This window comes from Triturus cristatus, chromosome 3_2 (assembly GCF_964204655.1).
Source record: "Triturus cristatus chromosome 3_2, aTriCri1.1, whole genome shotgun sequence".
Taxonomy (NCBI): domain Eukaryota; kingdom Metazoa; phylum Chordata; class Amphibia; order Caudata; family Salamandridae; genus Triturus; species Triturus cristatus.
In genome coordinates, this window is record NC_140584.1 from 627,123,570 (window position 1) to 627,138,305 (window position 14,736).

Sequence of the window (14,736 nt, forward strand, 5' to 3'; positions counted from 1 at the left end):
GGCTTCTCGGATTTCCAGATGTCCCTAGACCATAGGTTAAGAACCACTGTGCTAGAGTATTCCATGCTGGATTCATTGGAAGCTCCTGGGGGTTGGCAAACTTGCTGCACAAGTCTTTCACCTTGGTGATTCTAAGGTCCATTTGGATGTGCTGATCAGATATGTTATAACTGAAGGAACACTTGAGGTTGCCCCACAAACAATGGGAGGTATATAAGTTGCCACAGCACGAGTAGGCAATACCCTGCGGGCTGTCGCAAAGGTTTTGCTGTGCTCCTTGTTGGGTGTGTTTATTAGATTACGACTGGAAAGGGATTTTGAACCGGGCCCTTGATATTGGCAGTCCAGCCCCTATCGCTAGATCGTTGGGTTGGGTAAGTGGGCTAACTCTATAGTTTTAGGGGATGTGTGGCATCATGAGCACCTGAACAAGAGCCAATACACACATTGCTCGACCTCGCATACCTTCTACTCTAGATTGTATTACTTACTTAGTGCTATCGCAGGTTCTCGCTACTACCGAGATGCCTGTTGGATTACACATCAGTAGGAACATGATTCTTTGGGCCCCATGAAGTCCACAAGGTGTTTGGCGTCTTAACACTTGGTGGTTGAAGAACAAAGCCTTTACCGACCATCCTAATGATACGATTAAAGAATACTTTAATATTCCTTTGGCTCCATCCCCTTTACCCTTTGAGAGACCTTTAAATCAGTGTTCAAAACAGGGCATTCTCATTTGTGCAGGGCGAGGAAAGGGACAGCAAGCAGGAAATCACTGAATATGAAACTCAAATTATAACACTGGAGCAGAGCTCTGTTGTGGGGCAGCCAAACGAGGTGGAAAAGCTTCAGCTTCAGTTGCTCTTCAGCAAAAATTCACGGATACGGCTAAAATGGACTAGACAAAGTCCCAGGGCAGAATTTATAGTTTATTCAGAGAGAGGAGGCAGTCAGCATAATCCCTGCAATATGCAATAAAGACGACAAAGAATTATTGATTGAAATTGCAGCAGTTTTTGCAAACTACCATAGCTACATAATTCATGCAAGACCTCCCCTGCTGCACTTGGAAGTGATGAACTTTATTGCTAACAACTAAATTGTTAGGACACTTAGGGGAGGAAAATGAGGATTTGGAAAAGCCACTCTCCCTTGAGGCTGTGACTGAGCTATCCTCTGGAAGATCTTTTGGCCCTAACAGTGTACCTTTAAAGTTTTTGTTAAATTTGCATCTCTATTCTCCCCACGTTGCTGGGACATTTTGAGGCAGGGCAGACAACCTCTCTACCAAGAAATCTCCGGGAATCAACAATCACAATTATTCTTAAACCCAATAAGCCACCAGAAGAGTGTGTGTCCTGCCGAACCATCTTGTTACTTAATTTGGAAACCAAGCTCTTGGCTAAGATACTGGCCTCTAGATAGGTCAAGGTGATACGGACGCTGGTGCATGAAGACCAGAAAGTCTTCATGCCTGGCAAAAGTACAAGACATTACATATGTCGAGTACATGAGGCCATGGATAGTGTGTCTTGCCTGCACAGTTCGACTGCACTGCTCCTAATGTACTACAAGTAGGCCTTTGACATGATTCATTGGCTCTTTGAATTCAAGTCCTTCAGAAAATTAATATAGCCCCACAGTTTCTGAGCTTTGCAAGGGCTCGCTATGATTCCTGAATGGCACAGGTGAGAGTAATCAGAGTGCTGTCCCCCCTGTTTTGTATAAGACAGGACGCCCATCAGGGATATCCTCTCTCTACGCTCCTCCTCACTCTGGTCATCAAGCCATCAAGCCATTGGCAGAGTGAATCAGGGGGGATGCACATATTGATGACTTCTCTGGCCAAACGGAAGAAAGATCAGAATGTTCTTATACACAGGTGGCATTCGGAGAGGTGTCAGGCTTGTCAGAAGACAATTTGCCTGGGATCTAAATATAGTCACCCTGCTCTGAAGTGCTCACAGGGTGCTTGAGGGGAGTCTCTCTCTGCCCATCTCCATGATGGGAAGGGTGTTGCTGCATACAATGGTTACAATTCCACAAGTAATGATTCTCAGGGTCTCCTTTCAAAAGTTTTCCCTGCTAGCATATGAGGGTGGTTTGGTGGTTTAGGAGTACCCAACCTTAGCCTCTACTAGTGTGGGGGGGTGGGGTCAGATGGTCTCAACAGAGGACTGGCTCTTTGGAGACAGGCAGAATTCAACCCATAGCCTGGAATTAGAGGTCACAGACAAAACTGGGGTAGAACAACTCTTATAAAGGGGCCCTTCCCCCATGGCATGTCATAAATAGCCAGAATATTCTGTTGGTGGGACGCCCAACAGCACATTAAATGGTTAAACAAAAATTGACTAGCCTGACCCCTTTATGCGTTAGAACCAGCCTTGAACCAGTGTCACAGTTGTTCAGTTTCAGGCCATGGGTTCTCATTGGGATTTCATGCCTGGGAGACATTTATGAACAGAGACAGATGAATTCCTTTGAACAGTTTGCAGTGTAGTTTCAATTACATTATCGTTCTGTTAGTATCTTCAGCTCTGCTATGCCCAAGCCTTATACGAGGAGTAACTAAGCGAGGTCCCTTATTTTAATCCATTGGAGGTGAAGCTGTTGCTTGAACCTTTGGGTTGCAAGAGAATAGTAAGACTGCATAGTTCTCTGATCATCAATACACATGGCCTAATTGCAAGCACACATGCAGCCTGAGAAAAAGGATGTGGGGGGCTTAGAGGATAAGGAAAGGCAAGAGGCTAAAATGGCCTCTATGGTGCTGGTCACCGAATCCAATCTTAGATCACTCCAGTTAACTATTTCGATAGGGCCTTTTACAGCCCAGAACGGATAGGGAAGATGGAATAAGTTATCATCCCTCTTTGGGCTATGTGCAAAGAGGTGAAAGGCACCGTATATTATGTGATATGTGTGCACTAACCCATTCCGAGTTACTGGCAGAGAATATATGACTCACTGGCAGAGAATATATAACTCACTAGCAGAGATTATAAGCACCCCATCTGACCCAGATCCCAAGGTGGTATTACTGGGGATTATAGATGGTTAGGCATACACGAGCGTGCAGAGAACATTGCAGGGGTGGGTTTCATGGTGGCAAAAAGGCACAATGCCAAATGTTGGCGAAGTGAAAGTCTGCACCCGATAAGAGACGGTTACAGAGGAATGAACTACTGCACGGCCGCAGGAAGAATGGTTTACAAATGGAGGGGTTGTGCTAACAAACCTCAGAGGATTAGGGGCTTGCAGCTTTGTAGTCAGTCTTGAATTTAATTGACTCTATGATATTTCATGTGCTGAGCAATCACAGAGTGGTAGCGATTCAATGGTATGTTGCTTTGTTAAAAGATCCCTGGTTACCTTCCAGTTTTATATTTGTTTTTGTGGTGTATGTAAAAAAATCAATATAAAAATACAGAAAAAAGCGAATGTTGCCCTTTGTTCAGGCCAGAAGGCTGGCTAGCACTGGGCCACTATGTAGAATAAATGGACAGGGCTAAAGGGTTGGACTCTTAAAAGATATGTATGGGAATGCTGAGCCACAAATTCAGACTACAGTCCTCATTGCAAGAAAAAATAAACTGAAGAAAATGTCAACATGTTTGAGGATTCACTCCAGGACTTATGTAATCCTGACTCTTTGAGTGTATCAGATTTAACTTTTCAGCTTCAGTGGCTTCAAACAGGACTTCAAACTCATCTTATGTGTAGATTGCAGCTATAGAATTGTTTGTTTTTGTTTGAAACTGCTGGATATCAGTTAAAGCTGGTATGAGACTTGAAATTATTCTGTGGTTTGACTTGGAATCATTGAAACAAAAGTGTATCATTTGCAATAAAACCATGAGGAATAAACACTGCACTAGCTACTCTTAGATGTGCAGATAACTGGGTTAAGCAAGTGGCTGGCTGAGGTTTTCCCATTCATATGTTAATTTTTATGTAATCAGGTGTGACCTATCTTCATGTTTTTAGCTGTGATCCGTAGTTGATATTCTCACATGCCTGAATATTTGCTCACTATCTCCATTCCCCTCTCTGCAGGACTTTGAAAGACACTGGGTTATACAACCATAGGCGTAAAGCCGTCCAAAGCCTTTCTGGTGGGATGAAACGGAAACTGTCTATCTGCATCGCCCTGATTGGAGGATCGAGAGTCATCATCTTGGATGAGCCAACAACAGGGGTGGACCCTTGCTCTCGCAGAGCCATATGGGAAATCATATCCAAAAACAAGCATGGTAGGCATTAGTGGAAAGGTCAGCTTTAAAGATTCTGTTGTGACTGTCAGTGTCAATTCATCATCTATTCTCAGAGGTGGTGTGGACATTTGAGAGAATTTCTGACAAGCTAGACTTCTGGAGGGCCTGTTCGGATGAGTTAGAGTAATTTACTTGACAGCCCACGATCTTATGTTGTAAGAAAATACTAACAAGAGTAGGTATCGCATAGAAAAGTGGAGTAATCTAATGATGAGGCATGGTTGTGATTATCTATTGTAAGAGTAGGAGGATTTTTAGCTCTGCTGACTTATTTCGGATGGATAGAGGAGCATACAGAAGAGGTTTGGCTCCATTGAAGGTGCAGCTTAGTGGAAGAAGGTGTGGTCTTGTGACCATTGAGCACTGATAGAGAAAGTGTGGCCTTGCAGCATGAGATGTGAGATAGTGGCAGAATAAGGATGGCTTATTGGAGAGAGCTGTGACTTAGTGAGGTTGAGGAGGAGTAGCCTGGACAGAAGAGGTGTTGCCTGCCATAGAGTTCCTTTGACCTTGTGCATGGAGCTTTGAAATAGCACTTCAGATCAGGATATGGAACCAGGACTCATGATTTTAAATTTCTCTCCCCCAATGATAAACTAATTATCATCTTGAATGTTCACATCATCTCTTTCTTTAGAGAAAACCATAATTCTTTCCACGCACCATCTGGATGAAGCTGAAGTCTTGAGCGATCGAATAGCGTTCTTGGAAAATGGTGGACTCAAGTGCTGTGGAAGCCCCTTCTTCCTGAAGGAGAAATTTGGAGAAGGCTACCACCTGACACTCACAAAGAAGGTAATCCCCTCTTTTGTACTAATTATGATCGGACATGTGTCCCATTTTTGCATGTGAGGTGCTTGTGTCGCTCCAAGCATGAAATATGTTTCTACAAAACAGTAGTTGTCATTAAGTAGTAGTGAGTAAACTGTCAGTGTTTACTTGTTCATACCTGTGTTGAAAGTATGTTTAAAATGCTTGCATACATTAGAGGCATTGCAGTTCTACATTAATGTACAAAATATGATCTAGTGGAACATAAATATGCTGTGGTGCTTGAAACTGACATGTGACTTCCCCAGCCTGGCCAGCTCTTCAAAAGCACTTGCACTATAAAAAGTCGACCAGTTATTCCTAAAAGTTGGTAACCTATCAGGAGATAGTACCAGTGTGAGATTGACACGAGGAGTGGACAGTGGTCAGGCTTCACAAATCTGTTAATATTGTCTCTATTAGTGCATACAAGTCCTTGGACTTGACTATATAACTAGTACTCAGCAGAGCTGATCGAAGCTGCAAAATAGCATGTGCACGGAGGACATGGCAAAAATATCACTTACCCCAACTAAAGTAAAGGCTAGTGTAGTGCCAAGAAAGCCGTTGCTGGCTAGGGCTGGAAAGTGGAAGAGATCCACAGGAACAAATCCTTTCTAGGGTTGTAATGGCCTGTATAGCTCATGATGTGGTCTTTATATTATAAAGAAATGAAGAGATTTCCATTAATGCACTTTGTGGCTGGGGGAGCTAGTAAGATAATGTAGATAATATGAACTATACAGGAGAATTCTAGTAGTCTAGGTAGGAGATGATAATGGATTAGTTGACTATTGTTCGGTTAATAAACAATGATAGAAGATGTTTTCTACAATGCATGTAGTGATTGCATAAGTTGATGAATGTTCAGATCAGGACATAGAGTTTGATCATGAAGTAGAAGATCACATGCAAGTTCATAATTTTATGTTTGTCTGAAGATGCTTGGGTTGATTTTAGAAAGTTGGTGCTAAGGTTTTTTGAAGCATGTCAATGTGCAGTGTGCAACACAACACAAGTGATTGGGTGCAAAATGTTGAGGGGCTCTGACAAAGTCATAGAGACTCAAGTGTTATTCGTAACCAAGGTGAGGACTGTAATTAGGAAGGAGTAGTTGAGCTCTCTGTCTTTCGTCCACGATTAGCACCTCATTTTCCTCATTGCCACTCTCGCCTCTCCAGCAAAGGGTAACTTGTTTTTCATCTTTAAATTCCTTCTACTGGTGCTATCTGTAACTAAACATAGTACAATCATTCTGTGAATGCTTCTCTTTCCAGTATAAAGACAGAGACACAGCTCAACATTGCAACACAGAAGCAGTGACCACTCTCATCCAGTCGCACATACCTCAGGCTTACCTCAAGGAGGATATAGGAGAAGAGCTGGTGTATGTACTACCTCCATTCAATGCAGGCATCTCAGCTGCCTACCTGTCCCTTCTCAGAGCCCTGGACACTGGTCTGGATGGACTGCACATCGGCTGTTATGGGATTTCGGACACCACAGTGGAGGAGGTAGGACTCTCACCTAACTTCTGCTTGCCAATCAAAAGGCTGACTCCACTTATTTATTGGGAAGACCTGTGTGTCTCCTCCTCTTGCTCCTCTTAGAATGTGGGAAAAATAATATTTTTCCGTGTTTGACTCTGTTCCAGTTATCTTTCTCATCACATGCCGTTCAATTAAGAAATGAAAGCATTAAATTTGCCAATCAGTCACTGCAACTTTAATATATAATCTGAAGTAGAATAGAGTTAGAATCTTTTTGAGAGAAATGAACCATTGTTCAATAGACCGAATTAGACCTGATCGCTGGAGTTCCTCACAGTATCTTGTAGATGTCATGATGCTTCATTGTCATCGCAGGATCCCACTCAGGTGAGTCTAGAAAGTAAACCAAGAGACAATTGAAACCTAAAGAAGGCAGTGGGAAATAGTACATTTTTGTTACCATAATATGTCGTTCTATAGATGCTAAACACTTATGAAATTATATGATTCCCTTAGGTACTCCTTCGTAGACATAAAGTGCCTCAAAGAGGTGCTGTCATGCTGATAAAGTAGGCAGAAGGAACTTTACATTCTTATTTTTAAAGTGAGGTCTTTCTTTGCATTATTTTTACATGTATAGTTCTAACATCAGGTAGTACTACAAGTCTCTGAAGCCTGGCAGAGTCCCTGCTGCCGTGTGGCTCACCCCTGACACCACATTGGCTAACATTTTGATTCTGAAAGAGATTTGGTAACAGAGCACCTGCAGGTGGCAGTAGGTGTAGTAAGTACATTATTGGTGTGTCGAGAGATACAGACCCCTTGCTGAATCCCCTACTGTATGCCAGTTTTACCACTTCCCATCCCTTGAAATATGCTTTGTTTTCTCTCGCCACCTGATCTCTCCTTAGTTCTCCAAATGAGGATTTCTGGAAGCCTCTTAATTATAGTTAAGCCTCATGGTTTTGAATATAAATGTATACATACACATACATACAAATTGTCAATATGTTGTTAGGATGTATTCATTTGAAATGTAGTAAAAAGCATAAAGAATAGTATAAAGCACAAAGGAGAATATATACAACAGTCTATAAAACTATATAACCCACTCCCTTCTATATCCTATCTGGGGTTCTCTCACCACTCTGCCACCTGCTTTCACCATTCAGAAAATTTTGAAAAAATCAGATCAGTCTATGTTACCTTGAAACTTCATGGACAGAGCATTATGTTAGCCTTTATCACTTATTCAGCCGTGGAAATCATAAGCCTATAGGTAGATTATTAATACAGTCGGAAAAAAATAGGCTAAACTTTTTTCCTAAGGCCTTCTATTGTGACTTGCTTAAGATGGTACCATGGATCAATTGAGAAAATACGTTTGGCAATGTTCTAGTTGCGAAAGTAATGCACCTGGTTTTCTGTATTCCCACCCTTCATACAGGTCTTCTTGAAACTCACAGAAGGGTTAGATTTTGATGAAAATGCATGGTCCAGGACTAAAATGGTGGTGCCCATTGGCGGTACAGATGATCTAATGTTGCACGATGAATCCTCCACAAGCAGCTACAGCTTTAGAGATGGTAAGATGATACTTTTCCCCCGTTGCTTCACTCAGTTTCTCTGTATTCCACACAAAATCCTGCTCCCCTACTGTACCCAGAACTTGCTGCCTCCACATCTCACCCCAGTCCCATATGACCACCGCACCATCTATAAACATTGTCAAATTTCTTTGACATAAATATGGAGTTTCTTAGCAGAACTTTGCTTGCCTAAAATCTCTGCTTCTGCATTGTCTTTTGGGGCATATTGTGGAGGGTGGAGATTAAGGTTATATATGTAAGTTCATGGGAAATGTTCCTCTTCTACTACACATTTGTATGTATTTTTTATTAACTGTGCCACTGACCTTATTTGGTATTGACCATTTAATGGAAACACTTTTAGAGACAGATTCTGCCTCTCAGGATTTGAGAACAAAGTAAAAGATGCATTTTTGGATCTGGCTCTCACAGGTTTCTGATATGAACCTTGTGTGGTTTTCTTTTTACCCCATATGCTCCTGAGACTTAGATATAAAAGACATTGGAGTCTCCAGTACCCCTTAGATAAAGATAAGAGCATTTATTTTTGCTTCACCACCACCCAAAGCAGGTATCAGCAAGAGAACAATAGTCATTCATTCTATGGTAGAAGCATGCTTTACAGTGACAGTGAGCCCCCCCCCCCACACTTGCAACTTTTATACTTGCCTTTTATCTGCTTCTTTAAGATTTTAAATGTATGTTTTCATTGTAGAATTAGGTTTGGATTTTTTGCAACTTTCTGTAATTTCATCAAGGTCAGACATGAGATTTCACTTCTTGTGACGTCCTATGGATCAAAGGTTGCAGGATCACTTCTGACTGACTCGGAAACATTTCAGACTGACCGATTACGATACAAAGTAGTCGTTCGGTCATTCCGAATCGGCCCGACTGGCATTCGTAGAATCCAGGTGATCAGAGCTGAATCGTAGAGCTCTACGGGCCGCGTTTCCGACTGACGGATTATGATGTCAGATTCTGACAGCCGTTCTGACTCGGTCAGTCTGACACGGATCGGCTGACGGAAACTGACTTCCAGGGCCCCCAGCAGGCTCCCCTTCACCTCGAGACCTCTGTTGGGGTCTGTGGGAGTACCCATGGGTCACTTCTTTGCAACCATGCATAGAGTGGCAGGCATCCTGAGGCAGGCAGCCTGCCTCAGGATGCAAGGTTTTCCGCACCCACCCCTTTTTTCAATGGGAGCCTGTGTTGTCGGTCCAAACCCAGGCTCCCATTGAAGTCAATGGGAGTCTGGCCGAACAGTGTTCAGAAACATCGTAATTGGTCAATTAATGAGGTGCCGTTTACATGACGATCAGTCCTTTAAAACTAGGCAGTGCCACCCAAATCTTTCATCATGAATAGGCACACTCAAGAACACTAGGAGACTAGGAATATATTTTCAAGATTCATTAAAATCAAGATTTATTAAAATAAAAATCCTATTTTATTTATACAATATGAATAGTAACTATTATAAAAAATGAACAAGATTGTAGCAATGATACTTTTCAGAAGGCAGACCAACAGAAAATATTATAATATTATGGCTGTATTATATAATATCTGTACATAAAAATCCCCCAATCCCTCCTTTCCCTAGGCAAAATAAGAAAACTTAGCAGCAAATGGGGCCGACTCAAGTTTTATAGATGGGCTGCCCCCATATACCTTTTAGGAACAATAGAATCAATGTTCGGTAATGAAATAGCAGATGCTGTTTTTGTCTCCATGTCTCTATGGCTATGTTGTTTTCAAACCGGCAGATAAACTTGTTGTAGGACTCAATATGCCTTCTCTGTAGCCTTTAGCAAAGCAAGCTGTGTTTATGGCTACTGGATGACCCTCAGTCTCCAGTTCGCGGATCGAAGTTACTATCTAATAATGCTTTGTTCCAATTTATGTACTCTGAGCGTTGTGGAACATTTTCAAAATAAGCAGTTAACAGTATGCCCCTCTAGTCTTTCATCTATTTATACTCTGTGAAACAGTGTTTGTTGTTTAGGAACAATAAGAAAGAAATCAAGATGTCAGTTTCTATGAAGCCTTGTTCGTTATTTAAAAACAACAACTAGAAAAGCATTTCCCACCATGAAAAAATAAACACAAATATATTCAAGCAAGCTGAAGTAATAATAATAATGAATAATAATAATGGGCATCTTATAAAGCGCGCGGCTACCTCAACGGAGGTGTCCCGACGCTGATAGTGCTTTAGACAAAAGCCATGTAAAACAGATGGTAAGGAGTTAGGGGAGAGTAAAGAGTCATATTTTTAGTTCTCTCCTAAAACTTTGTTCAGAGTGAATCTTCCTTAGGTAATCCGGCATAGTGTTTCACAGAGCGGCCGTTTTAACCGCGAAGAAGCGACCTCCGGTCCTAGCCTTTGCAAACCGTGGAATGACCAGAAGGTTCTTGTCATTAGATCTGAGTGCTCTCTTGTTGCTGTATTGTACAAGTCTTCGCCTCAGATATTGCGGGCCAATGTTGTTCATTGCTCTATGAGCCACTGTGAGGGCCTTATACTCTACTCTTCTTTTCACTGGTAACCAGTGAAGACTGATCAGATGTGGAGTTATGTGATGACGCATTGGCACATTCCGCACAAGCCTAGCTGCTGCGTTCTGAACAGTCTGCAATCTTCCGAGTAAGGCCTCTGGGAGTCCCATATACAGACTGTTCGCATAGTCTAGTTGAGAAGTGAGCAATGCGTGCACCACGGTCTTCCTGCAGTCCATAGGAATATAGTGAAGAAAGCTCCGAAGAGCCTTCATCTTCCAAAAACACTTCGCCAAGACATGGGCAATTTGCACTTTACTAGACAGTTGTGTGTCAAACTTAAAGCCCAGTTTTCCGGCAGAGATAACTGGAAGAGGTGGAGGGTTTAACTCCATCGGCCACCAGAGCTCCGACCGTGGGGTAGTAGCTTGATTAAAAAAGAGGACCTCCGTTTTATCTGTGTTTAGTTTTAAGCAGTTCTCTGTCATCCATGATGAAATGTCCAGAAGACACTGTTTAAAACTAACAAAGGCCGTCTCGCTATGGTCTTTAAAGGAGAACACTAAATGTGTGTCGTCCGCATACGAGACGACCTCCACCCCATGTTTCTCAATTATTGCTGCCACTGGAGTGAGGTGCACATTAAAAAGCGTTGGGCCGAGCCCTGCGGAACCCCACATTTAAGGGGGATAACAGCTGAGGTGCAAGATTGGAGAAACACTTGCTGCGTGCATCCCTCTAAAAAGGAGCGGAACCAGGCCCAAACCATGCCTGACACACCTAGACCCTTAAGTCTGTTTAAAAGGATCCTGTGCGACACGGTATCAAAAGCCGCGGACAAGTCCAACAGCACCAGCATCGCACACCTTCCTTGATCAACAGTTTCCCGGATAGTCTCTGCCACTTCCAGCAGAGCCACTTCTGTACTATATCCGGATCTAAAACCAGATTGGGAGTCGTGAAGGTGATGGTTCGACTATAGGAAGTCTAAGTTGTTTCTGTACTTGCTGTACACAGTATTACACTGCAATGAAAAACAATGTTAATAACTGTGCATTTTTTATATGAAACATGATAAATAAATGAACTTTATACCTAAAATAGAAAATATATCAAGATTATAACACTTCCAAGGCCCTGTCAAGATATGGATGTGTGAGTAAGAGGCTGGGCTCCCAGTATAGCACAAATACCAGGTGTTTTTTAGGAGCAAACAATCTCAACGACTTTGGGCTCAAGCAAGTGAGCACTGGGGAAACGTTCTACTTGGACCCTTAGCTTGGAAAGGCACAGAGGATATTTCACAAATGTTATTGCAAAAGGTTTCTTGGTGTTCTGAAGAACCCCTGAGTCAGGTGGTGTTACCAGGAACTATTAAATGCCCAGTGTCTTAAAGTAGCAGGCCCTTTAAAATTTTGTCATTACTCAGAGTACAGTGGCTGCACACACTTGTATCATGTAATTGGCCTAATGTTGTCAAATTGTTTCAGTTCACCCCTGTAATCAGGGAGTAATAGTAATTTGATTATGGTAAAGCCTAATATGGAAACTTGAAAGCCCAATGTATAGGGTACCAGGGGCCCGTCACAAAAGTACTATTCCAGAGGACCCGATAGGCATGACATAGAGGTTTTGAACTCCAAAGGACTCAGAGCAACCAAAAGAAATCATAAAGTTTCAAGTAGTGTGGACCAGGGAGTTTTTGGTGTTTAGAGATACCTTCACCTACATATACTACTGGGACATCAATGGATCCCTGGCTTTCATTCGGTAGGTCAGGCCAGTGGTGGCAGAGCTGTGGAACAGCAAGACGCTTTTTGGGGAGAAAAGACAGAAGATTGATGATGATGCAGGCAACAGCAAGTCTACGGGAAGTGTGGGGTAGCAGAAAAACAAGGCATGAGATGGAATCAAGGTTAGGCAGCCGTGGTATTCTGCAACCCCAGCATTTGGCAGTGTCAGCAGCTCATGCGTAAAAAACCATTTGGGCTTCTGAACGTATTATTATTATTTTTTCACAAACTAAACGCTGGCTGTGTCATTTTCTTTTATTTCATTTTTTTCTATTATCTTCATTCCTCCACACTGTTCGCTATATCGAGTCACAAATCTCTTCCATTTGAGGGCAGTGGTAACTTTAAAATTGGTCCCAATTTTTATGTTGTTCATTTGTGTGTAGTCTGAAGAATTTGCCTGCTAAATTTCTTTCAGCTAGTGCCAGGAATTTGAATTGCAAAAATATGCTGGTAGGGAGAAGCCTATGTGGTAATCTCTGTCACAAACACCATATTCATGCATTTTCCTTAAAATATCAAAGGGGAAGCAGTGGAGGTTATAACAGTCGCACATCAAATTCTGTGAATGAAATTAATCGTAGCCATTATGTGGTAATCTCTGTCACAAACACCATATTCATGCATTTTCCTATCGGCGGGTCGAGGCTTGGGTCTGGGTGCATAATCCAACTCTATGTGATTTCTGCGCCTTATTTTTCCTCTAGCACTTACAATAAGGTTTTACTGTTTGTAAATAAATTGTTGTGTCTCATTTTCACCGATTATCTGACGGAACAGCTAGTACATGCAGCACGCAACTGTAAACTGCTTCCTCTCTTACCTATACAGACCAGGCCCTAACAAGAACCAAAAAGGTTGGCGGATTTATGTTGTTGCTGAAGAAAATGTTGGCAATATTCATCAAACGCTTCCATAACTCTCGGCGGAACTGGAAGGGACTCATCTCTCAGATTGTGCTGCCTGTGCTCTTCGTTATCGCCGCAATGGGGCTTGGAACCTTGACTTCTGACGCAGGAGAGTATCCCCCTCTTCTGCTATCTCCTGCACTCTATGGCTCCACTGGCCAGAACGTCGCATTTGGGTAAATATTGTAATGAAATCTTTTGATTGAAATGACTCCTATAATAATACAAAGTGTTTAGCCCGAAACACGTTGGTGTAGAGTTACGTAAGAATTTTGGGGCCTATTCACAGAGCCATTTTTGGGTACATAAAGTATTACTATTTCATGTAGTGAGTGGCCCCAAAACATCTAAAATTGAAATACTCAGGGAATATTCATGTACAGGTAGTACAAATAGAAATGACTGTGCTCTTTGGCACTTTTACTAAAAGTGAGTTGAATGTTTTTGACTCGATTCGCAAAGGTAAGTAAGAGTACGTAGTACTGTATTTCTGTAGTCCACTTATTTTCTTTCCACAAGGGATATGGTTGTAAAATGAATTTGTTGTCAAAATAAAATAGCTTGTATACTATTTTTGAAGTAATGTGGATAATTTTTGATGGTGTGAATAGTACTCACTCCATTCTACTACTAGGAACATAGGGCCTAATTACAACTTTGGTTGTGCAGCGCCGGCTCTCCGCTGACACAGCACCGCCAAAGCCATGAAGGGACCGCCCACCTGAATACAAGTTTTTCTCATACAGGCTGATGGTCCTTTTGCCATTCCCATGGCAGTCCCCTGTAAAAGGCACCACAAGGGGAACGGCTAAAAAATGTTCCAGCACGGCATGGACAATGACGTCCATGCTGTGCTGGAACTGGCGGGAATACAGACAGGGGGGTACATACATCCCTTTGGCGCAGAGGCATGGAGGCGCCTAACGTAATCAGGCCCAATAGCTGTTTCTAAATAAAGCATTTATGCTGTTGTACCCAGTACCTGTGTTTTCGCCTGCACTGTGTTGGTCCTTCACAAGAAGGGCAGATGTGCAGAGGAGACATTGGCCCAAAATCCTACGCTTTTTAGGGCCCTAGTGTCGTGTAGTTCCTGTATGACCTATACAGGATCTGCGTGTTTGGATAACATAAACTGTGGGATTGGTGGCAGACTGATTCCATGTACCCCCACCGAGTATGTTAGCCTGTCTGTCTTAGCTAGCTCACAGAGCCACTATAATCTCCTCCTACCAGGGACAGAATGGATTCTGGCACCCTCAGAACATGACAACCCTGATCCCTCAGAATCGTGGAAACAATATACTATCTTTCGCTCAGTCACTCGTGCTCACTTAGTTTGTCTCAGAGAGATACCCAGAATAAAA

At 42.4% G+C, this 14,736-nt stretch overlaps 1 protein-coding gene across 1 annotated transcript in view; it reads left to right on the top strand.

Annotated features, from left to right (window-relative positions):
• The window catches only part of LOC146857855 (uncharacterized), a 651,000-nt gene that overhangs the window by 490,607 nt on the left and 145,657 nt on the right, over positions 1-14,736 (top strand). The window contains exons 34-38 of the mRNA XM_085648551.1: positions 4,063-4,259; positions 4,918-5,075; positions 6,368-6,604; positions 8,028-8,166; positions 13,296-13,548. Of these exons, the coding sequence (XP_085504677.1) occupies positions 4,063-4,259; positions 4,918-5,075; positions 6,368-6,604; positions 8,028-8,166; positions 13,296-13,548 (984 nt within the window). The remainder of the gene's footprint in view (positions 1-4,062; positions 4,260-4,917; positions 5,076-6,367; positions 6,605-8,027; positions 8,167-13,295; positions 13,549-14,736) is intronic.